The 24,705-nt window shown below is 42.0% G+C and overlaps 1 protein-coding gene across 7 annotated transcripts in view; it reads right to left on the bottom strand.

Annotated features, from left to right (window-relative positions):
• The window catches only part of LOC143277468 (rho guanine nucleotide exchange factor 11-like), a 266,699-nt gene that overhangs the window by 44,887 nt on the left and 197,107 nt on the right, over positions 1-24,705 (bottom strand). For 6 of the 7 annotated variants that reach the window (XM_076582306.1, XM_076582307.1, XM_076582305.1 and 3 more), the window contains 8 exons: positions 15,567-15,699; positions 13,619-13,670; positions 12,239-12,270; positions 10,924-11,001; positions 9,824-10,005; positions 7,132-7,281; positions 4,285-4,364; positions 1,932-2,057 (listed from right to left, as the gene is read on the bottom strand). In XM_076582306.1, coding sequence (XP_076438421.1) covers positions 1,932-2,057; positions 4,285-4,364; positions 7,132-7,281; positions 9,824-10,005; positions 10,924-11,001; positions 12,239-12,270; positions 13,619-13,670; positions 15,567-15,699 — 833 coding nt within the window. The remainder of the gene's footprint in view (positions 1-1,931; positions 2,058-4,284; positions 4,365-7,131; positions 7,282-9,823; positions 10,006-10,923; positions 11,002-12,238; positions 12,271-13,618; positions 13,671-15,566; positions 15,700-24,705) is intronic. The other variant, XM_076582303.1, reaches the window with a different exon arrangement.

The following is a 24,705-nucleotide window of genomic DNA, read 5'->3' as shown; positions in this document are numbered from 1 at the left end:
GAATTAATATCAATCATACTGTCAACACTCTGTCTCTTGGAGACCACACACAGTCACTCTTCCTCTTCTCACTGCTCTATGGTCTGATGTCTAAATACATATCACTATGTTGCATTCATACTATGACCACTCTGTCTCTTGGAGACCCCACACACAACACAGTCACTCTTCCTCTTCCTTCTGCTCAATGGTCTAATGAATTAATATCAATCATACTGTCAACACTCTGTCTCTTGGAGACCACACACAACATAGTCACTCTTCCATTTCTCACTGCTCTATGGTCTGATGTCTAAATACATATCACTATGCTGCATTCATACTATCAACACTCTGTCTCCTGCAGACCGCACACACAACACAGTCACTCTTCCTCTTCTCTCTGCTCTATGGTCTGATGTCTATCTGTCACTGTGTTGTATTCATACTGTCAACACTCTGTCTCCTGCAGACCAAACATACAACACTTCACTCACTCTTCCCCTTCTCACTGCTCTAGTGTATGATGTGTATATATCACTGTGTTGTATTCATACAGTCAACACTGTCTCTTGGAGACCACACACAACACAGTCACTCTTCCTCTTCTCACTGCTCTATGGTCTGATGTCTATCTATCACTGTGCTGTGCTGCACTCACACTATCAACACTCTGTCTCCTGCAGACCACACACACAGCACTCACTCACTCACTCTTCCCCTTTTCACTGCTCTAGTGTCTGATGTATATCTATCACTGTGCTGCATTCACACTATCAACACTCTGTTAAACAGTTTCCTGGAGACCACGCACAGTATATCACTTGTTTCCTTGTGTGACAATAGACATTTTTTTTTTTTTTTTTTTTTTTTACTTCCTGTAAAATTCTTTGCTCCTCTTTTTGCTGCTCTTGATTGTGATGAAGAAATCCAGTACTGTATGGTATCCAACATACAGTGCAGTAAAGAGGTTATACTGTTACAATCCAGTACTGTATGGTATCCAACATACAGTGCAGTAAAGAGGTTATACTGTTACAATCCAGTACTGTATGGTATCCAACATACAGTGCAGTAAACAGGTTATACTGTTACAATCCAGTACTGTATGGCATCCAACATACAGTGCAGTAAAGAGGTCATACTGTTACAATCCAGTACTGTATGCTATCCAACATACACTGCAGTAAACAGGTTATACTGTTACAATCCAGTACTGTATGGCATCCAACATACAGTGCAGTAAAGAGGTTATACTGTTACAATCCAGTACTGTATGGCATCCAACATACAGTGCAGTAAAGAGGTTATACTGTTACAATCCAGTACTGTATGGCATCCAACATACAGTGCAGTAAAGAGGTTATACTGTTACAATCCAGTACTGTATGGCATCCAACATACAGTGCAGTAAAGAGGTTATACTGTTACAATCCAGTACTGTATGGTATCCAACATACACTGCAGTAAACAGGTTATACTGTTACAATCCAGTACTGTATGCTATCCAACATACAGTGCAGTAAAGAGGTTATACTGTTACAATCCAGTACTGTATGGCATCCAACATACACTGCAGTAAAGAGGTTATACTGTTACAATCCAGTACTGTATGGCATCCAACATACACTGCAGTAAAGAGGTTATACTGTTACAATCCAGTACTGTATGGCATCCAACATACAGTGCAGTAAAGAGGTTATACTGTTACAAAGGAAAACAACAAAGGGTACTCGATGGAGGGGCTGAGGAGAAGGGCAGGGGAACTGTATCAGAATAAGAACTCAAAAGTTTTTTGGTTTTTTTTTGCAACCCAAGATAAAAGTGGACAGGAAAAAGAACACAGCTGGATCGAAATAACACAAAGAATCTTGGCTTCAACGACTGGGAACACATAAAAATCAAATCTGATAGAAAAGCAGCACCGACAACAAGAGGAGCGAACCCCTTACCGCCAAGAACTGAGAGAGACGCTGATCTTTTCGGCGATGTTTCTTCAGGGCTTCCAGAGCAAAGGACTGGTTGCGGCAGTACTCAGCGCACGCCTTCTTGAACTCGTCGCCTGCCACTCCATCAAACTGCACACACACACACACACACACCACAGCCACACACATAATAACAACAGTAGTCAACATTTATATGACACTTACGCAAGTCTGCCTAAAGCGATTTATTGATCTACACCTGTCTCTTACACACATGATGTTACTAATAGGAGGAGTTTGTATTATACTCCATGCTTGGTGATACATATACTTACCATGTCAAACTGATGCAAACTAGGCCTATCGGTTTGCTCTGCTCGGCCAAATTTCGTGCATCTAACAGTGAAAAGACGCCCCTTCTTGTCCGGTCCGCTCTTAACCAATCAAACGCCTCTAAAAGCTATAAGTGCTGAATCATTCCTTTGGCCAAGGCTCTCCACGCCATCTTGTCAGGTTTTCGCTCTGTCTCGTCTTACGCTTTTTTTTGGCTATTAAGCGTGTTCATTTTGCCTTAACTGTTAAGTGAACACTCTTTTTCGTTTGTGGGCTGCAAATTCTGTGTTCACTCATGTGCACAAGTGGGCTTTTTCATACATTATCATTTTTACCCCCACCATGTAGGAAGTCATACTCTGCTATTTTGGGGGATCCATGCCGGATATGTCCTTGTTTTTATAACCCACTGAAAGCTGACATGGAATACGGGATATCTAACATGCGTATTTAATCTTCTGCATGCATGTACACATGAAGGGGGATCAGGCATTAGCAAGTCTGCACATCTGTTGACCTGGGAGATTGGAAAAAATGTCCACCATATATACCCACCAGGCGCCGTGACCGGGGTTTGAATCCAGGACCCTCAGGCAAAGTCCAATGCTTTAACCACTCAGCTATTGCACCAATAGTGAACATTTACATGACACATAATTATGCAAAACTGCGCAAAGCGATTTACGAAGTGACAACGTTTTTTGCACACATGCTGCCACCTGTAAATCCACATTTCCAGCATACTCTACTCTACGCAGTGACCAGGCATTAAGTCGCAATCCCTATCGTCATGTGAAAGTTATACAATCCAAAGGGGTATGTATGGACATGAATGTTTTATTCATTACAGAACATGATCTTACATCTTTAAAAAAAAAAACGAAAAAAAAAAAAAAAATCAAAATGACTGATGTAGTTGGAAATCCATGTTCTGGCACAAGCTCTCAAAAAAACCACACCAAAATGAATGACCCTGACTTTTCCACAAAGGTCAAGGTCCCAGTGGTAATGATTTTTACGGGAGGGGAGCGGAGAGGGGAGGGTGGGACGAGGTGATGGAAAATTTTCCAGACAGAATCAACACAACTGATGAATGCAGAATTTCTAAACTCCTTGCGCATTAAGTGCAGATACAGACACAGACAAGACACTGACACACAGACAGACAATTCAGGTGGGCACAGAGCTTCAAGAACATGCACAACAGCAAGATGTCTTAACATGGGTGTAGTTGACGATGACAAATGTAATTTCTGTTATATTGAAAAAGACACAGTGCAACATTATTTATGGTTTTGTCCAGTTTCACAAACCTTTTGGCAGGACTTAAATAAGCTATTGAGAGAGAAATGTGAAAACTGTGAACGACTGTCATTGAACTTTGAATTGGCATTGTTTGGAACTGATGATAAAAATACAATGGATGATACTTTAGATTTAATGTTATTATGGGCAAAATTTTTTTATAAACAGGAGTAGAATTTGACATGTTTGTACATTAATTTTGATAAAAGAAGTAAGCTGCCACAGGTAATGGATAACATAATTATATTAATCCTTTTAATAACACTTTATAAAAACAACAACAACAAACAAAAACCCCCCCAAAACTGATGCTCCTTGAAGCTATTTCAACATGTATACATGCCATGATGTAACATTTGGTATCTTGTTTATCTTGTTCTTTATTATTTGTTATTGTTCTTCTTATTACTATTATAAGTATTATCATATTGAAAAATAACCCTTGTATCTCAACAAATTAATGATTTTTTTTCTTCTTTTTTTTTCCCGATGATCATTGATGGACCAAATGTTTTGCTATGTGAAGGTTGAATCACACTGATGTCGTGAAAAGTCAAAATATAACCTTGTTTACAAGGGGAAAAAAAAGAAAAAAAGAAAAGAAAAAAAAGAGAAAAAAAAGAAACACTACTACTACTACTACTACAAAACAAAAAAAAAAACAAAAACAAAAAAAAACCCGTCTTAACAAATGAACGCCCTCAGACGGACGGATGGACTGACAGACAGACCAACATACCCTTTCCAGAAGGATGTCCCCAACGTCTCCAACCACAGGGTTCTGACTGCGTCTGTCCTTCATGGCCTTGTTCATGGACGCTGCAACAGACATCCACAGTACATCCAACATTACATTCAACATCCTGCAACAGACATCCACAGTACATCCAACATTACATTCAACATCCTGCAACAGACATCCACAATACATCCAACATTACATTCAACATCCTGCAACAGACATCCATAATACATCCAACATTACATTCAACATCCTGCAACAGACATCCACAATACATCCAACATTACATTCAACATCCTGCAACAGACATCCACAGTACATCCAACATTACATTCAACATCCTGCAACAGACATCCACAGTACATCCAACATTACATTCAACATCCTGCAACAGACATCCACAGTACATCCAACATTACATTCAACATCCTGCAACAGACATCCACAGTACATCCAACATTACATTCAACATCCTGCAACAGACATCCACAGTACATCCAACATTACCTTCAACATCCTGCAACAGACATCCACAGTACATCCAACACTTCATTCCCACCCAACAATTAACACTTTATCCTGCAACAGACATCCACTGTACATCCAACATTTTATTTCGACCCAAAAATTCATTCAACATTTTATTTCGACCCAAAAATTCATTCAACATCCTGCAACAGACATCCACAATACATCCAACACTTCATTCCCACCCAACAATTAACACTTTATCCTGCAACAGACATCCACAGTACATCCAACACTGCATTCCCACCCAACAATTAACACTTTATCCTGCAACTGACATCCACAATACATCCAACATTGCATTCCCACCCAACAATACATTCAACATCCTGCAACAGACATCCACAGTACATCCAACACTGCATTCCCACCCAACAATTAACACTTTATCCTGCAACAGACATCCACAATACATCCAACATTGCATTCCCACCCAACAATAAACACTTTATCCTGCAACAGACATCCACAGTACATCCAACACTGCATTCCCACCCAACAATACATTCAATATCCTGCAACAGACATCCACAATACATCCAACATTTTATTCCGACCCAAAAATTCATTCAATATCCTGCAACAGACATCCAACACTTCATTCCCACCCAACAATACATTCAACATCCTGCAACAGACATCCACAATACATCCAACACTGCATTCCTACCCAACAATTAGCACATTATCCTGCAACAGACACACACCGCACATCTAACACTTCTTCCCTACCCAACATATTCACACATCATACTTCATGGTCTTGTTCATGGATGCTGTCAACAGACACCCACAACACACCTCACACTTCATTCCCACCAAGCAATACATACAACGCTTTACCACTGACATAAGCTTACAGACAGACCAACAGCAAAGTGAGAGCTGTACAATCAATGGTTTCTCCACAGCAATGGGAATTTATTTTCAGCTTACCGTAAAGTTCGGTCTATAAGCCGTGACTTTTTACTCCAGCTTCAACCTCTGCGGCTAATACAATGATGTGGCTTATTTGAGGATTTTAACGACCTGGAAACGTCACGTTCTCGTCTATTCTTAGCTGCCCTTCCAACTCACCAAAATCATGATTTCTGTCCATGAATTTTTGGAGGAGCTTCAGGTTACTGTGCTAATTGTTCACGTTTTCTAAATCAAATCCGCACACACTGAAGCCTTCAGATCAGCATTCAGTTCTACTCTGCTCAAGCGTACACCCTCATCATGCCGAAAACGCGACGTTATGCCTATGATGCAGCCTTCAAATTGAAGGCGATCGACCTAGCAGACGACAGTGCAAGCGACAAACCAGCAGCGACCTCCACCTTCATGTTCATGAAGTGAAAGCGAGGCTGAAGTCAGTGACAAGATGGCGGAGGAAGCTGTGCTGGTTCTCTTCAACTTGGACACTGAAGACGAAGATTTCAGTGGATTCAGTGAGCAGGATGACGTTGAATAAATGTGACTATCCCTAAATTATGGATCTTATTTTCGTTGTGTTTATTTATTATTTTTTTGTGGCACTAGCAGTATTTTTGCTTGCTTTTCTTTATGTTGTTCCCGCTTGTGTTTATTTCATAACCTACAGTATTGACAGCTTTTCTGTAGTTTCAGAATGTGTTCCGGTACCGGAAATAAGTGTGGCTTATAAGCCAGTGCGGCTTATGTATGTATAAAGTTCAATTTTTTCCAAAATTTAGTGGGTGCGGCTTATATACCAGTGTGCTCAATAGACCAAACTTTACAGTAGTCTTTCGTTTAGGACTATGATGAGAAGGCAAAATTGCAAAGGTTCCCATACTGCAGCCTTGGGGGCTAGTTGGCCTTTAGGGACCATCCCAAAGCCAACTGTCACAAAGCCCTCTTGGCTGCGAAAGTAGGGATGTAACTTAACAACACCCTCTCCACTTCGATCTAATTCTAGCCCAGAGCTGGGACAGCATCTGCCTCCTCTGCTGCTCTGATGGTCACAGTGGGACATGACTATCATACCACAAATCATTCCCATTCAATAAGACACAGAACACTTCAATTCAGTTCAGTAAGTCATACAACACTTCCAATTCAATTCAATGAGACATAGAACACTTTAATTCAATATGACACAGGACACTTCAATTCAGTAAGACATAGAATAAGACAATTCAGTTCAATAAAATATTTAACATTTCATATAAATTCCAAAGATGTGAAGATGTGCAAGGCAAATAGATGTTGTTGTTTTTTTAGATGATTGTGACCAGAGTGCACAAAATCGTCTTGTATGAACACCATGCTTCATTTTTCTTGTTGTCGAACAACACAGTTGTGTAGACTTACCATGCAGCCGAATGACCTCGTCCATGTTGGGGAAGAGGGCACGGGCCAAGTCCGCCATGACCCCTGACACCTCTGACTTCATGGGTTGGTAAAACAGCAAGTCAAGCACCTTCAGGTTGCGCAGGTGGGCTCTCTCTGTGTGGAACAGCTCTGTACAACAACAACAGGTAAAAATGTAAATCATATATTATTCATATCATATACATGATGGGTGCGACAACCGAGTGGTTACAGCGTTGGGACTTTCAATCTGAGAGTCCCGGGTTCGAATCTCCGTAATGGTGCCAGGTGGGTAAAGGGTGGAGATGTTTCTGATCTTCCAGGTCAACATATATGTGCAGATCTGCTAGTGCCTGAACCCCCTTCGTGTGTATACGCACGTAAAAGATCAAATACGCACGATAAAGATCCTGTAATCCCTGTCAGTGTTCCGTGGGTTATGGAAACAAGAATATACCCACCATGCACACACACCCCAAAAAATGGAGTAGGGCTGCTGAAATAGCAAGGTAAATGAACAAAACGGTCATACACATATGACGTTACATGTCTGTATGAGTGAGTACGTGTGTGTGAGACTGAAACCTGACTGAATGACACAGGAAACGAATGATGAGCATGCAAATGACAGCTGTCAGTTGGTTCTAACCAGGCAGGCAGCCGCTGTCCAAATGACTCGAGTGTTTGTAAAGCGCTTACAACGTGGTCTCCGACCAAGGATAGGTGCTATATAAGTACTCATATCATCATCATGTTTGATTTGTATTGGTGATTCTGCAGAGCTTCTCACACTGAAGAGTAACCTCTTCTTTGAGGATTCACTGTCAACACGACTGAAGAACTGTTTTGTACTTGACTCTAGGTTGGACTAAATGCATTAAGTGATGCTGCTCTGGCATCTGCATGGTAGATACGGTGTAGCATTTATGGGGTTTTCCCAATGCAGTGACGCCTCCTTGAGAAACTGAAACTGGAACCTTCCTTACTGCCTCTAACGTCTCAACATAATTGTACAAAGCTGAACGAAACAATGGTCATCATCTCAATACTGCCTCTATCATCCCAATACTGCCTCTCTTGTCTCAGTACTGCCTCTCTTGTCTCAATACTGCTTCTATCATCCCAATACTGCCTCTCTTGTCTCAGTACTGCCTCTCTTGTCTCAATACTGCCTCCCTTGTCTCAATACTGCCTCCCTTGTCTCAGTACTGCCTCTCTTGTCTCAATACTGTCTCTATCATCCCAATACTGCCTCCCTTGTCTCAGTACTGCCTCTCTTGTCTCAATACTGCCTCTATCGCCTCAATACTGCCTCTCTTGTCTCAATACAACCTCTATTGTCTATCTTTATCGTCTTGATACTGTCTCTACGGTCTCAGTACTGTCTCTATCATCCCAATACTGCCTCTCTTGTCTCAATAGTGCCTCTCTTGTCTCAATACTGCTTCTATCATCCCAATACTGCCTCTCTTGTCTCAATACTGCCTCTCTTGTCTCAATACTGCCTCTCTTGTCTCAGTACTGCCTCTCTTGTCTCAATACTGCCTCTCTTGTCTCAATACTGTCTCTATCATCCCAATACTGCCTCTCTTGTCTCAATACTGCCTCTCTTGTTTCAATACTGCTTCTCTTGTCTCAATACTGTCTCTATCATCCCAATACTGCCTCTCTAGTCTCAATACTGCCTCTATCATCCCAATACTGCCTCTCTTGTCTCAGTACTGCCTCCCTTGTCTCAATACTGCCTCTCGTGTCTCAATACTGTCTCTATCATCCCAATACTGCCTCTCTTGTCTCAGTACTGCCTCTCTTGTCTCAATACTGTCTCTATCATCCCAATACTGCCTCTCTTGTCTCAATACTGCCTCTCTTGTTTCAATACTGCCTCTCTTGTCTCAATACTGCCTCTATCATCCCAATACTGCCTCTCTTGTTTCAATACTGCCTCTCTTGTCTCAATACTGCCTCTATCGCCTCAATACTGCCTCTATCATCCCAATACTGCCTCTATCGCCTCAATACTGCCTCTCTTGTCTCAATACAACCTCTATTGTCTATCTTTATCGTCTTGATACTGTCTCTACGGTCTCAATACTGCCTCTATCACCTCAATACTGCCTCTCTTGTCTCAATTCTGCCTCACTTGTCTCAATACTGCCTCTATCACCTCAATACTGCCTCTATGGTATCAATACAGCCTCTCGTCTCAATACAGCCTCTATCATCCCAATACTGCCTCTATCGTCTCAATACTGCCTCTCTTGTCTCAATACTGCCTATCTTGTCTCAATACTGCCTCTATCGTCTCAATACTGCCTCCCTTGTCTCAATACTGCCTCTATCATCTCAATACTGCCTCTCTTGTCTCAATACTGCCTCTCTTGTCTCAGTACTGCTTCTATCATCTCAGTACTGCCTCTCTCGTCTCAATACTGCCTTGTCCTGATACTGCCTTTATCGTCTCAATACTGCCTCTCTTGTCTCAATACTGCCTCTCTCGTCTCAATACAGCCTCTTGTCTCAATACTGCCTTGTCCTGATACTGTCTTTATCGTCTCGATACTGTCTCACTACTGTCTCAATGCTGCTTCTACTCTATCATCTCAACACAGCCTCTATCGACTTGATGCCTCTGCTTCGTCAACAGAATCGCATAAAGCCAAAACCTAACCAAACAGCCGACGCCACTTACCGTTTATCACCTCCTGGCGTTTCTTTTCCTTTGGTTTCAATTTTTTCAAGACATCCTCCCCAAGAACTTGCTTCAGGGGAGGTAAATCCTCCACCTCCAGATCGGAGTCATCCTGTGCCTGCCTGGAGCTGCTGAGAACGTCGTTGACGCTCTCCGACGACGCGGTTGGGCTTTCCGCGCTCCTGCAGGAAGTGTAGCATGGAATTTTTAGTTTTTGTATTGTATTGTATTGTATTGTACATGACTCATGTGTTTGTGAAGTGCTTAGAGCTTGGTCTTCGACCAAAGATAGGCTCTATATAAGTATCCATATAAATCAACCAATCAATTGTATTGTATTATATTGTATTACTCTTTTTTGTGACAAAGGTTTCTGTGTGTGAAATTCAGGCTGCTCTCCCCATGGAGAGTACCTCGCTACACTGAGAGCGCCACCCATTTTTTTGGTATTACTTTCTGCCTACAATTTTATTTGCTTTCCTATCAAAGTAGATTTTTCTACAGAATTTTCCCAGGGACAACCCTTTTGTTGTCGTGGGTTCTTTTATGTGCGCTAAGTGCATGCTGCACAAGGGACCTTGGTTTATCGTCTCATCTGAATGACTGGCGTCCAGACCACCACTCAAGGTCTAGTGGAGGGGAAGAAAATACTGGCGCCTAGGAGGACGTGTTGCCACTAGGCAAACTCTCTGCTGGAAGAGGTGTCAAAGTGTGTGGCCTGTTACGTACACCATGTACCACACCTTTCTCTGTATTTCTCTCTCTCTCTGTGTAGTGTGTGTGTGTGTGTGTGTGTGTGTAGGGTGTGTGTGGGGGTGTGTGCGTGTTGTGTAGTGTGTGTGTGTGTGTGTGTGTTGAGAAAACACTTAAACTCATGTGGAGTGATGGCCTAGAGGTAACGCGCCCGCCTAGGACAGCGAGAGAATCTGAGTGTGCTGATCAAATCAACTGATATCACCCCCCGCGCCCCCACCCCGAGTCAGTATACAAAAGCACACATCATCATACACAAGCAGGAAAAAAAAAAGTCTCAACCAATCAAAGACAGCAAGCCAAAAAAGAACCAAAAAACCCCACAAAGTTCAAAGTGTGGGACGCACCGATTGGATAGGCTGGAGGCGGAGGAACTGCCTGACTGCTGGTTGAGGGCTCGGAACATGTCGTCCCTGTCCACATCGCTGCACACACACACACACCACAACACATGACAGTGATGACCGCATCATGATGTGGGGGGTAGGGGGTGGGGGCGGGGGGCTATGGCCTACACAAGAATACCAGGACATAGACACTAGTGGCGAGTATTGCTACACTTGACTACTAGGCCAGTGTCATTTGTGTTCGACTATAACTACACAATCTGCACCACTGTGACTAGTTATTAAATCTCAAATGTGCTTTCAAAGTTGTGAGCAAGTAAAACTTTATCGTCAGAAGTTTAGCTTCAGAAACCCAGATCAACACAAAAAATATTACATACAAAAATACATTCATTACACACAGTATTTGTAAAAATAACAATAATCCACTTACAACTCAACACACACAAACAGACACACAGCATGCATCAGAATACATTCATCAATATATTCATCATCATATATAAGCCGTACATGAAATGTTAACACTTAACGACTACACTCTACCCCTCCCACTGTTCCACAGCTGGGTGGCTGACATATCACAACTGACCCAGCAAAGTGTCAATAAACACATGACAAAAACTGCTTCACAAACATTTTTTTCTGACTCCATTCTTAAATGCTTATCAGTGCCTCAGCATGCCCAACACATGCCAGTCAAAGTGAACCAAACCAAACTAAATCAAATCAAATCAAGTTGTTTATAGCCCAGTCGACGGGCACAATAGCCGAGTGGTTAAAGCGTTGGACTTTCAATCTGAGGGTCCTGGATTCGAATCTCAGTAACAGCGCCTGGTGGGTAAAGGGTTGAGATTTTTCCAATCTCCCAGGTCAACTATGTGCAGACCTGCTAGTGCCTGAGCCCCCTTCGTGTGTATACGCACAAAGAAGATCAAATACGCACGTTAAAGATCCTGTAATACATGTCAGCGTTCGGTGGGTTATAGAAACAAGAACATACCCAGCATGCACCCCCCCCCTCCCGAAAACGGAGTATGGCTGCCTACATGGCGGAGTAAAAACGGCCATACACGTAAAAGCCCACTCGTGTACATACGAGTGAACGTGGGAGTTGCAGCCCACGAACGCAGAAGAAGAACAGCCCAGCCATTTCAGGGCTGATCAGCCGTCAGAACCAAAGGGTAAACCACCAAAACTATGGACACAGACACCTCTCTGAAAACAAAACGGCTGCAGGGAAAGCCCCGTACGATCTCCACAACAAACATCTTAAGAAGCAAAGTGCTCACGAAAGCTCTTAAGAACATCTCACCTCTTTGCTCTTCTTGCCGGCCGTTCTGTTTTCTGCAACAGATTTTAACATGGGCATCAGTGTCGCGCACTCTCTCTCTCTCACACACACCAGATCAAAACTTTCTGATCGGTCATTTTGCTTAGAAGCTATGACCATCTGATTCGATTGCTACATCTGACTTTCTGAAAGAACAGCTGGATTCAGCATCATCCCTCTCTTTCCCTTTCAAAAGGAGATAGGTGTAAGATTCACATTTTGCATACCATTTTAAAGATAGTTTTTCTTTGTTTTTATTTTAGCCAAAGCATACACTGTTTAGGTACATGAGAGGGAGAATGTCGGTGTGTTTGTCAGTCTGTGCGTGCACCTGTTGATACAGAAGTTAGTGACGGATGCGTAACATGCCTGAAAAAGATCAAGCCTCTGATTTCATGACTGTAGTTTACTTTAAACAATGTACAAACGGTTAGAGAAAAACAATAATAATAACAATAATAATAATGGATACTTATATAGCACACTATCCAGAAACCTGCTCTAGGTGTTTTACAAAAATGCTTTTGTTAACATAAAACATTACATCAATGTTATATACACACACCAAAATGTGACTACACACACACACACACAATGCATAATACAGTTTAACATACATGTGTATCTAACAGCTACCCTAACACATACGCACACAACTTACATAAACACACGCACACACTATACACATTCATATACACGCATGTAGTTATGTACACATATATATGTATACACACATAGTCAAGCACAGCTAACGCTAAGGAAGTGGACCTGCCACAACTGAACTTAACAACTAGAACTGAAAATCTCGAGACCTAAACTGCTACTGATGACATAGCACTACACTCCACATTGTACTAGACTGAGCAAGTATATATTCTGGTAAAATCTTCAGAACAGATAAAGAATATACAAAACAATTGTACTACATTGAGCAAGTATATATTCTGGTAAAATCTTCAGAACAGATAAAGAATATACAAAACAATTGTACTACATTGAGCAAGTATATATTCTGGTAAAATCTTCAGAACAGATAAAGAATATACAAAACAACTGTACTACACTGAGCAAGTATATATTCTGGTAAAATCTTCAGAACAGATAATATACAAAACAATTGTACTACACTGAGCAAGTATATATTCTGGTAAAATCTTCAGAACAGATAAAGAATATACAAAACAATTGTACTACATTGAGTAAGTATATATTCTGGTAAAATCTTCAGAACAGATAAAGAATATACAAAACAATTGTACTACACTGAGCAAGTATATATTCTGGTAAAATCTTCAGAACAGATAAAGAATATACAAAAAAAAAAGAAAAAAAAAGAAGAGGAGATAACATAAGTGAACTCACATCGCCTTTGCCTTTCAAACTCTCCGATCGACTGAGATCAACACTGGCTTTCCTGCAACAGACAGACAGACAGAAAGGACCCCACCATCAACGCTGACACTGTTCCTGAGACACTCATCTTGTTCCATCAACACCAACAGCTTCAAACAAAGCCTTCGTTCTATGCCTTTCACTTTCAGTTTCAGTTTCAGTAGCTCAAGGAGGTGTCACTGCGTTTGGACAAATCCATATACGCTACACCACATCTGCCAAGCAGATGCCTGACCAGCAGCGTAACCCAACGTGTTTGTCAGGCTTTGAGAAAAAAAAAGAAAAAAAGAAGAAAAAAACCTACTACAACTACTACTAATATATATAAGGCGCAAAAACGTGATGAAGTCAACTATAGGCGCACAAAAAAAAAAAAAAAAAAAAAAAAAAAAAAAAAAAAAAAAAATATATATATATATATATATATATAACACTATGCCTACATCTCCATAACTGCCATCATGCCAGATTCATGAGTTCTGAAACCACACAGGATCTGTGACTTTATGCCTGTGTGCCCTGTTCACACATGGGAAGCCTGAAAATAATTATGAAGGGTAATGCTCTTCCAGAGGACTAGACAAATTCCATTAAATATTGTTTATTAAAAAAAAAAAACAACAACTTTATATTTCACAATATTGGCTGTTGACAGTATCACAAAGTTGACAACAACAGATTTACACAAACAGTTTTCAGTTTCAGTAGCTCAAGGAGGCGTCACTGCGTTCGGACAAATCCATATACGCTACGCCACATGTGCCAAGCAGATGCCTGACCAGCAGCATAACCCAACGTACTTAGTCAGGCCTTGAGAAACACATAAAACACATTATCTACACAAACAAAGGAGAATAACATTCAGAATACAGATGGTATACCATTTCTAACTAATTTTCAAACATAATGTTCATCAGAAAGAAAAAAAAAAAGTGGTTCTCTTCAGTGGAAGGGGATGAGGGATTGGAGGACGATGAAGACTGACCGAAAGGAGAAAAGGGGAAAGGGGGGGAGGGGAAGAAAGAAAAAAAAAAAAGAAAAAAAAAAAAAGGGAGGTGAGAGAAAGAAATCCAGAGATTGTCACCTGAGAGATCGGGAGGGGGGCAGGTGAGAGAAAGAAATCCAGAGATTCTCACCTGAAAGAGAGATCGGGAGGGGGCAGGTGAGAGAAAGAAATCCAGAGATTGTCACCTGAAAGACAGAAGGGGAGGGGGGGCAGGTGAGAGAAAGAAATCCAGAGATTGTCACCTGAAAGAGAGATGGGGAGGGGGGCAGGTGAGAGAAAGAAATCCAGAGATTGTCACCTGAAAGAGAGATGGGGAGGGGGGCAGGTGAGAGAAAGAAATCCAGAGATTCTCACCTGAAAGAGAGATGGGGAGGGGGGCAGGTGAGAGAAAGAAATCCAGAGATTGTCACCTGAAAGAGAGAAAGGGAAGGGGTGGGGGGGGGGCAGGTGAGAGATAAAAGCACGTCTATACACTCTCACCTGCTTTGTAAGGTGGGGGGAGGAAAGGAAAAATAACCTAAAAAATACCCACTCCCCCCACACACACACACACAAAAAGAGGAAAAGGAGCGACTGTCCAAAGTCTCACTTGCTCTGCAATGAGCTGGGGGGAAGCGAATGGAAGGGGAGGGGACTATAAAAAATAAAAAAAATCTAAACCCACAAGAAGGGGAAAGAGAACTTCCACAGACTCTCACCTGCTTTGTGAGGTGAAGTGGGGGGGGGGGTAAGGGACGGGAACGGAACCAAAGAAAAAAAAAAAAACAATCAACAAAAACTGACCAAATCCCCCCACCCCCCCAAAAAAAACCCAACAACCACTCCCCATCCCCAACACACACAAAACAACAACACGCACACACACACACAGAGGACAGAGATCATAATACACACAAACACACTGTCACTCACCTGCTCTGAGAGGTGGGGGCGTCGCCCTCCCCAGGCCCCGGCCCCGTGGGGTAGGCCAGCTCCTGGTAGCGGTTGACGATGGACTTGACCGAGTGCTCAGTGGGCAGACCCGCTATGAGATTAAGCGCAAACCCTGGGGGTCAACAGTTGCCAGGGCAACAGGGTGGGCAGGTAGGTAGGTAGGTAGATGGTAGGCCAGCGGACGAGCGAAGAGGAGGAGGAGGAGGTGGTGATGGTGGTGGTGGTGGTGGGGGTGGTGGTGGGAGAGGGGACGGCAGAGGCAGTTGGGGGTGTGGGGGGATGGGGATGGGGGTGGGGGTGGGGTGTGGGGGGGCGGTGAGACAAAGAGAGAGTGAGAGAGAGAGAGAGAGGAAAGAGCAGAGCAGCTGATTAAAAAGCCCACACACCATCAGGCTAAAAGCATGCATGCATCACAATAAAACAAAAAAGATAAAAAAAAAAAAAAGAATAAAACAAAATAATAAGAAGAAAAAGAACCTTTTAAAAGCTTACAAATGAGAACATCACAAATCAGTGCTTCTTTCTGCTATGATAGATGCTGACAAACCAAGCAAATGACCTCCTTGAAATGCTGGCTGTTAAGACTGACTGAATCGTGCAAGGGCTGCAATTTCTCACTTGCTTGCTATAGCACTAATCACTATCACAAAACCACAAGACACATACTCTTCTCTAAACACGCAACTGTATTCATCGTTTCGTTTACACCGTTATCATTTAAGAATTGTTTCAAAAACAGCACTTAGGAAAAGATCATTATGTTCATTTCATTTCCGGACTGTTACCTAATTTCCAGGTAGCATTAAGCCTTTGGCATCTCCCATCATTTAATATAACGTAAAACTGACTCGACACCGATTAATCCACAACACTTAACCCATGCAGTTCATTTGTTCAGCAGTCTTATGATTATCCTGATAAAATTTGCCAGGTTCTTTGTTGTCTTTGCAGAGCCAAGATAAAAAACAAAACAAAACAAAAAACAAAACAAAAAAAACAACCAAAAACATTTACACATATTTAAAAATTAAAAAAATTTTTTTTTTCAAGCATAGAAACAAGGAGGTTATTTGCATTTTTATGTACACAATTTCCTTTACAATACAAACTGTTCAGTGCAGCTTCAGGTTCAAAATCAAAGAACTTCAAACAATATGCGTAAAATAATTGTAATATGCATTAAAATACATATACCGGGATTATGAATTTTCCACATTTTGGATAAAATTTTTTTTTTTTTTTAAAGTTTTGAAATTATTCTTTGTTCAGACACATGCTTCATTTTCTTTTGATTATTATCATTAATATTGGTTGTTGTTTTTTTCAAGAGAGAGAAAAATGAAACCAGTCTTTTAACTCCTGTCCATACTGAACTAACAGATGTTTCCGTCCAGAGGCATTTCTCTTCACTGGCAGTAAAACAGCTGTCAGAAATCACTGCTACACACACAGCTAAGTATGCCACAGCGCTAGACGCTTTTATCTAAAGCTGCTTCTGGTAAAACAAACTTTGGAACAGAAATTTTGAAGTGCAACGTAAGAGACGTTCTTTCATTGAAGCTGATCAGTGGATCTGAACTGGATAGAAAGAAGTGGCTGACGTCATTCTTACACAGTGAAATGACTGACTTCAAACTGGCTTTGTTCTAACACAGTGAAATGACTGACTTTAAACTGGCTTTGCTCTAACAAAGTGGAATGACTGACTTCAAACTGGCTTTGTTCTAACACAGTGAAATGACTGACTTCAAACTGGCTTTGTTCTAACACAGTGAAATAAATGACTTCAAACAGGTTTGTTCCTAACACAGTGAAATAAATGACTTCAAACTGGCTTGTTCCTAATACAGTGAAATAAATGACTTCAAACTGGCTTGTTCCTAATACAGTGAAATAAATGACTTCAAACTGGCTTGTTCCTAACACAGTGAAATAAATGACTTCAAACTGGCTTGTTCCTAACACAGTGAAATAAATGACTTCAAACTGGCTTGTTCCTAATACAGTGAAATAAATGACTTCAAACTGGCTTGTTCCTAACAAAGTGAAATAAATGACTTCAAACTGGTTTGTTCCTAACACAGTGAAATAAATGACTTCAAACTGGCCTGATTTTTTTCACTGAACTCTGAAGCTGCCCAACAATGCTTAAATCCAATGCACACATGTCTGTTAAATCTAAGACTTTTCAATGGTTAAAAAAAATCACAAATGTACACAAGATTTCACAAATTGACCTTACAGGTTGAGTTAAGTACATGATGATACATGTTCTGTTAATATGTATGACATTTTTTCAGGGTTTCATGTCTACATTTTTTTTTTAAAGGTATAAAATCAACACTCATACATATCATTACAAGCAGTCAGATGTAATCACATACATTCATTACAAGCAGTCAGATGTAATCATAAATGTAAGTACTTTCAGAAATTACATGAATAAAATAACAACAGTGCATTCAGAAATTACATGAACAAAATAACATGTGTGTTCTTAATAGTGGCAGAACAGAAGTACAAATTGTTAAAAATAAAATACACAACTGAACACCCCACATTTTATAACATGATAACCTGTGTCAGTACTGAATTCCAACAAACAATGAGACATACATCAGACAACAACATAAATCATGAACAAAAGCAAATCAGACAGATCCAGATGATCTAAAAAAAAAAAGTTTTGTTCAAGTGACTTCATAATTTGAAACCAGGCTGTGATATCTATATACAATACAATACAATACAATACATACATACACACAAACACACACACACACACACACACACACACATATATATATATATATATATATATATAAATTGTGACAAAAAACAGTCAAAGTTAGTAGTACTTTAACTTGATTTTTTCATCAGCAAGCAAACCTATGCACAATCACACACTATGTAACAAATCCAAAAACCATTCCAAACCTGCAGTCAATCAAATACCGTAAACCAACTGCAGATCAAGCCAAGACGGAACTTTCAGCCAATCACACAACTCTGTAAGAAATTTGACAGCCAATCAAAACAAACCATCCACTCTGCCCTGTGTCATTCGATAACCACTCACAAACGATAAGGTAAGTTGGACACCCAATCAAAAGTTATGTCACAACAACCACCCACTGCAGTGCTGATGGTCAAATGCATGCCATGACTCACACTATCTCCCTGATTACATATAAACAGCCACAAGACTTAAACCCTAATAATATCCCAGCTTATCAAACTCACACCGAACATTTTGAAGAGATGGGTTAAATACCACATCTTCCACTTAATACTGCGGTAATTAATGCACTTGCCATTATGTGACAAGCAAAGCAGATCCATAACTGAATGAGACCTTCAACAGAGATCCTCGTCTGTATCAGAATATGCTGCAAGACCCTTCTCTGTTTAACTTACAAATCAGACCCAAATCTCTTTGTGGCCTTCACATCTGATCCACCCACCTGCAAACTTCAAATTAGATCTACTTGTAACTTTCAACATGGATGTGTGTCTCTTTGCAACTTTCAGAACAGATCCATGTCTATATTTCACCTTGCAACAAGGTGCTTGTCTGTATGCAGCCTTCAAAACAGATCCATGAATATCTGTAACCTTCACAACAGATCTCTGTTTACATCTGACCTGGCAAAGAGATCCATATCCATCTGCGACCTTCAAAACAGATCCATGTCTACCTGCTACCTTCAAATAAGATCCACAAACGATACTGAGCGACAGCTTCAGGAAAGCATGGCGCCAACGTCTATACATCAGGCTGGAAGATGAAAAAGACGGCATCCATGAGCTGGACAGAGTGGCACAGGTCACAATCTTCAGACTGCGAACAGGACACTGTCAGCTCCTCTCCCATCTCTACCGTCTGAAGATATCAAATACTGACCAGTGCCCTTGTGGCACAGGCCCACAGACCCCCTCCCATATCCTGCATTCCTGCCCCACCTTCGACGCTCTGAGACGCCAGGCATGGCCCAGCCTGTTGGAGCTCCAGAAGAAACTGTGGGGACCGGTGGGGTCCCTGCGACAGACCGCGGACTTCACTGTCCTGACTGGACTGAAAATCTAGCGTGGCCAGGGAATGTGGAAGAAGAAGAAGAAGAAGAAATAAGATCCACATCTACCTGCGACCTTCAAAACAGATCCATGTGTACCTGTGATCCACGAAAAGAAAATGCTGGAAATGTATGTGAAGTGTTTCTCTCAGCACAAACTATACTATCCCCAGTGTTTCACAGATTTTCAGGAATACATTAACAGGCGAAGAGCAGTAATCAGTAACAGCATGTGTGTGCTTGCATGTGTGTATGTGTGCTTGCATGCATGTGCCTGTACACGCAAGCGTGTACATGTGCTTGCTTCACGGTTGCTGTGGGGTCGACAGGGAGGAAGAAAGATAAAGTCTGTTATCAACTTCTTCACAGCAGGAAGTCAATGAATCTCCCACCACCCAATCTGCCTCAGCCACACCGCAAAAAAGACACAGAAAACCAATACCCACAAACAGAGAACACACACACACACACACAACAGACACACACACACATCCTATGTACACACACAAACACACACACATCCTAAGTGATACATAAAGTGTGCTTTGCAACAGCAAAAGATACACAGGCCAACACATCTGTGTACACAGCGGTTAAGATACAAGAGACGAAGCTACCAGATGATGCACCACTCCAACCACACAGGATACACCCACAACAAGCCGGCAGCAAGGTGGTTAGAAAATGTCAAACGGGTGAGAAAAAAAAAGAAAAGAAAAAAAAAAGCCCAAACCTCCTTCAATGCACAGGTAAGCTAAACCAAAGCTCAGTTCTGTGAAGCACCTCAGAAGCCCCCACCCCACCCCACCTCCCAAAAGACAAGTGAACAACTAGGTGGCAGAGTCAAGCTGAGGGGTGGGGGTGGGGGTGGAGGGTAGAGGATGGGGGTGCATAGTGAAGAGGATGTACAGTATCAATATCCTGCATCCTACTCCCTAAACAAAAAAAAAACAACCCTGATCTTTCACAACAAAGTTTACCAATAAAGAAAAATATCATCATAAAATACTTCCACATGAATGTCAACATATGGACTTCTCATGTAGGTAGTTCACAGATTTTTAAAAAAATCAGCAAAGAAATCTGAAGACAAACATAAACATAAGAAGTGTTTTCTTTTATCAAAATCACTAATTTTCAATTAGTCAGTACCACTCTTGTGTACCAGGTGAAGATTTTATGAAATCAAAACACTGAAACTTCAGAGGGTGTTTGTAGGTTATTCGTTTTTATCCGAATAGCAATGAATCACCGAACCTCAATATCTGTAAGCTTATTGAAATAAAAAAAATGCGGAAGTGGGGAGAAAGCATCAGGGATGATCAAAGTCCCAACACTCACCAAAAAACCCAGACTATCAATAAAGAAAGAAAGAAATGTAAAACTCTCATTTCCCTGTGGAGATAATAAAGTATTCTGTATTCTGTACCCGACATTACCTGTACAGTTCTAGTATTTCCCTATCTCTCAACCCACCCTCATCAAGATAACATTCCTCACAATGCGTTCTAACATTAACTTTCAAGCTACATTTCTCTTTATTTGTTAATAAAATATTATTAAAAAAAAAGAAGAAAAAAAAAAAGAAGCAAATACTGAACCTAATGAAAGAGAGAGACGCACACTGGACAAGGATCCAGAGTTGCAGTGAGCAGTGAAATCCCCACCCCCATACCCACCAGCCCAGAGAGGTCCATGCACACATACACAGACTGGCAAAGGTGCTGTGAGGTAAGTGCAGCGGTACACACTGTGTTACGGGTGTTTCACTACCACCACACCAAACATCAGCAGGTCACATACAGACACTGTGGACAGAGGGGGAAGGAAGGCAGCGAGGAAAACAGAGAGAGAGAGAGAGAGAGAGAGAGGGGGGGGGGGGGTGAGAGAGAGGGGGGAGAGGGGGGGGGGGGGGTGAGAGAGAGAGGGGAGAAAGGGGAGTGGGGGAGAGAGAGAGAGACAGAGAAGGATGGGGGAGGAAGGTTTGAGAAAGAGAATGGTGGGGAGAGGTTGTGAGAGACAGAGAGAGGGGAGAGGTTGTGGGAGAGACAGGGGGGGAGGGGGGGGGGGTGAAGGAGCGAGGAAAACAAAGAGAGGGAGAAGGAGAGACAGAGGGTGAGAGTGGAGGCAGAATGGGAGGAGAGAGAGAGAGAGAGAGAGAGAGAGAGAGAGAGAGAGAGAGGGAGAGAGACAGACAGACAGACAGACGGCAGACAAGACACCAGGAAAGATACAAAAGCCAGGCAGACACAGAGACAGAGAGAGGGAGAAAGGAAAAACAGAGACACAGTAAAAAAAAAAAAAAAGAGAGGAAAAACAGGGCACAAGGACAAGGAGAGAAGTTTGGGGGAGGAGGTGGAGGGTGTATGTGGGGGGTAGGAGTGGGGAGGGGCACAAAGAGCAGGGGAGGGTGTGATGATGGAGATGTTTCTGATACACTACTACACTACATGAATTTAAGAAAAAAAAAAAAAAGGTTTTAAAAAAAAAAGTGTCTACTTCTGACAATGCGAATGTCCTGCAAGAAACATGGATATGACTCGCGACTCACACATACACATACAAAGGAATCCCTTAAAAGACACAGGAAATCCTTTTTTTTTTTTAAGGAGAAAATTTGACTTCTCTTTTTCTCATATCCCACCCTATCTACACCCTCTGATCACCACAAACGAATCTAAACGGTTGGAGCAAAACAACTTCTGTAAGGTGGGTTTGGAAAGTCTCATTTTCGATGATCGCAAGCACTGTTGGGCTCAGTCTGTCACAGACCCAGCTCCTCAAGGGAATGGTCAATGTCACATCACCAGAGGAGCCACTGCACTGCCTCTGGGTCACCTGTGAATCTAGGAAATTAAAAAAAAATCTCAACCATAAACCCATAAGGCACTGAAACCAGAGCTTGAAGCCAGGATGGGTGCAACAGCCGAGTGGTTAAAGCACTGGACTTTCTTCTTCTTCTTCTTCTGTGTTCGTGGGCTGCAACCCCCACGTTCACTTGCATGTACACGAGTGGGCTTTTACGTGCATGACCGTTTTTACCCCGCCATGAAGGCAGCCATACTCCGCTTTCGGGGGTGTGCATGCTGGGTATGTTCTTGTTTCCATAACTCACCGAACACTGACATGGATTACAGGATCTTTAACGTGCGTATTTGATCTTATGCTTGCGTATACACACGAAGGGGGTTCACGCACTAGCAGGTCTGCACATATGTTGACCTGGGAGATCGTAAAAATCTCCACCCTTTACCCACCAGGCGCCGTCACCGTGATTCGAACCCGGGACCCTCAGATTGACAGTCCAATGCTTTAACCACTCGGCTATTGTGCCCGTCGCACTGGACTTTCAATCTGAGGGTCCCAGGTTCGAATCTCAGTAACGGCGCCTTGTGGGTAAAGGGTGGAGATTTTTCCAATCTCCCAGGTCAACATATGTGCAGACCTGCTTGTGCTTGTGCTTGAGCCCCCTTCATGTGTATATGCAAGCAGAAAGATCAAATACACACGTTAAAGATCCTGTAATCCATGTCAGTGTTCAGTGGGTTATGGAAACAAGAACATACCCAGCATGCACACCCCTGAAAACGGAGTATGGCTGCCTACATGGCGGGGTAAAAAGAGTCATGCATGTAAAAGCCCACTCGTGTACATAGAAGTGAACGTGGGAGTTGCAGCCCACCAACGAAGAAGAACCCAGGACTTTTCAGGGAAAGTCGAAAACTTTAACCACTCGGGTGCTGCACCCCTCAGCAGTGGATCTTGATGTGTGGGGGGGTCCTGATGTCCGGATCTACCCACAGTGTACACACAGTGGGTACACAGTACTACAAAGCAGCTGACATGGATACACTCCACTGGAATTCAGGTTACCCATGGTGATCGAACCCTCTTTCACCCAGCTTTCGCTGCGTCATGTTACCACTCGGAGCACAGCCGTGCGGATTTCTGTCCACTGAGTTCCCATGTGTTTGTTTCTGTCTGCTCTGTTTCCCCTCTTCCCCCCCCCCCTCCCCTCCCCTCTTCCTGCCATCTACTGCAACAAAGTTCTCCACACTTCAAAACCAGACTTTAATCTTCTGTTCCAAACTCTTTGATAGTAAATAAGACTAAAAAAAAAAAAAAGAAGAAAAAAAAGGTGATTAAGTTCAATGGGGACATTAAATTACGGATGGCAACCCAGAAAAAAAAAAAAAAGGCGGGGGGAAAAAAAAAAAGCATTGCAGCCAATCACTATCAGCACAAATGCTTCAAGGACTACCAAAGCCTGAGAGGATTCAGAGGGGGCGTTATTGTCCCGCTGTAACAAGCTGCCTGGATAAACCACACCCATGTACGGTGACGGTTAGTGCTGCCATTTTGTGGGGAAAAAACCAGGGACGGGGCATTTTTCCTCCAATTTTTTTTTTCATAGACACCATGTTAGCAGCAAAACTGTGTGCACAAATAAAACCCAAACAAACAGCAGTGTTACGACTTTGTGCCTTGAGGCAGCGAAGTATAATCCACTAACACATTAACATTACAAAATATATATATGAATACACATATAAATATATATGCTCTTGCAATTCTGCTCAAGCTGTCGTAAAAAGATTTCCCATAAACACTGACGCAGCACTGTAAAGAACAACCCCAGTAATTAGTTCACAAAGCTGTGCAAAATAATTCAGTTAAACTAATAAAGAAAAAAAAAAAAAGACTGACAGAAGAAAATTAGCTCCCTTAAAGACCAACAAACATCAATCTTAAGAAACTTCGAACACAAAACCACACCCACCAAACAGAACACAAACAACACACCACAACACAACACATCCATAAAACAAAACCCACCAAACACAAACACAAACCATCACAACATGACAGCCATTCACAACACCACACTCACCGAAAGGAACACACGCACACACACCAAAACACAAGACCCACTCGCAAAACAAAACCCACCGAATGGAGCAGGACACAGACAATAAAATACACACCACAACAAAGCGGTGTCGTCCTAAAACACCACTGCACAGCACAACACAACCGTTACTCAC

This window comes from Babylonia areolata, chromosome 34 (assembly GCF_041734735.1).
Source record: "Babylonia areolata isolate BAREFJ2019XMU chromosome 34, ASM4173473v1, whole genome shotgun sequence".
NCBI classification, from domain to species: Eukaryota; Metazoa; Mollusca; class Gastropoda; order Neogastropoda; family Buccinidae; genus Babylonia; species Babylonia areolata.
This window is presented reverse-complemented; position numbering and strand designations above follow the sequence as displayed.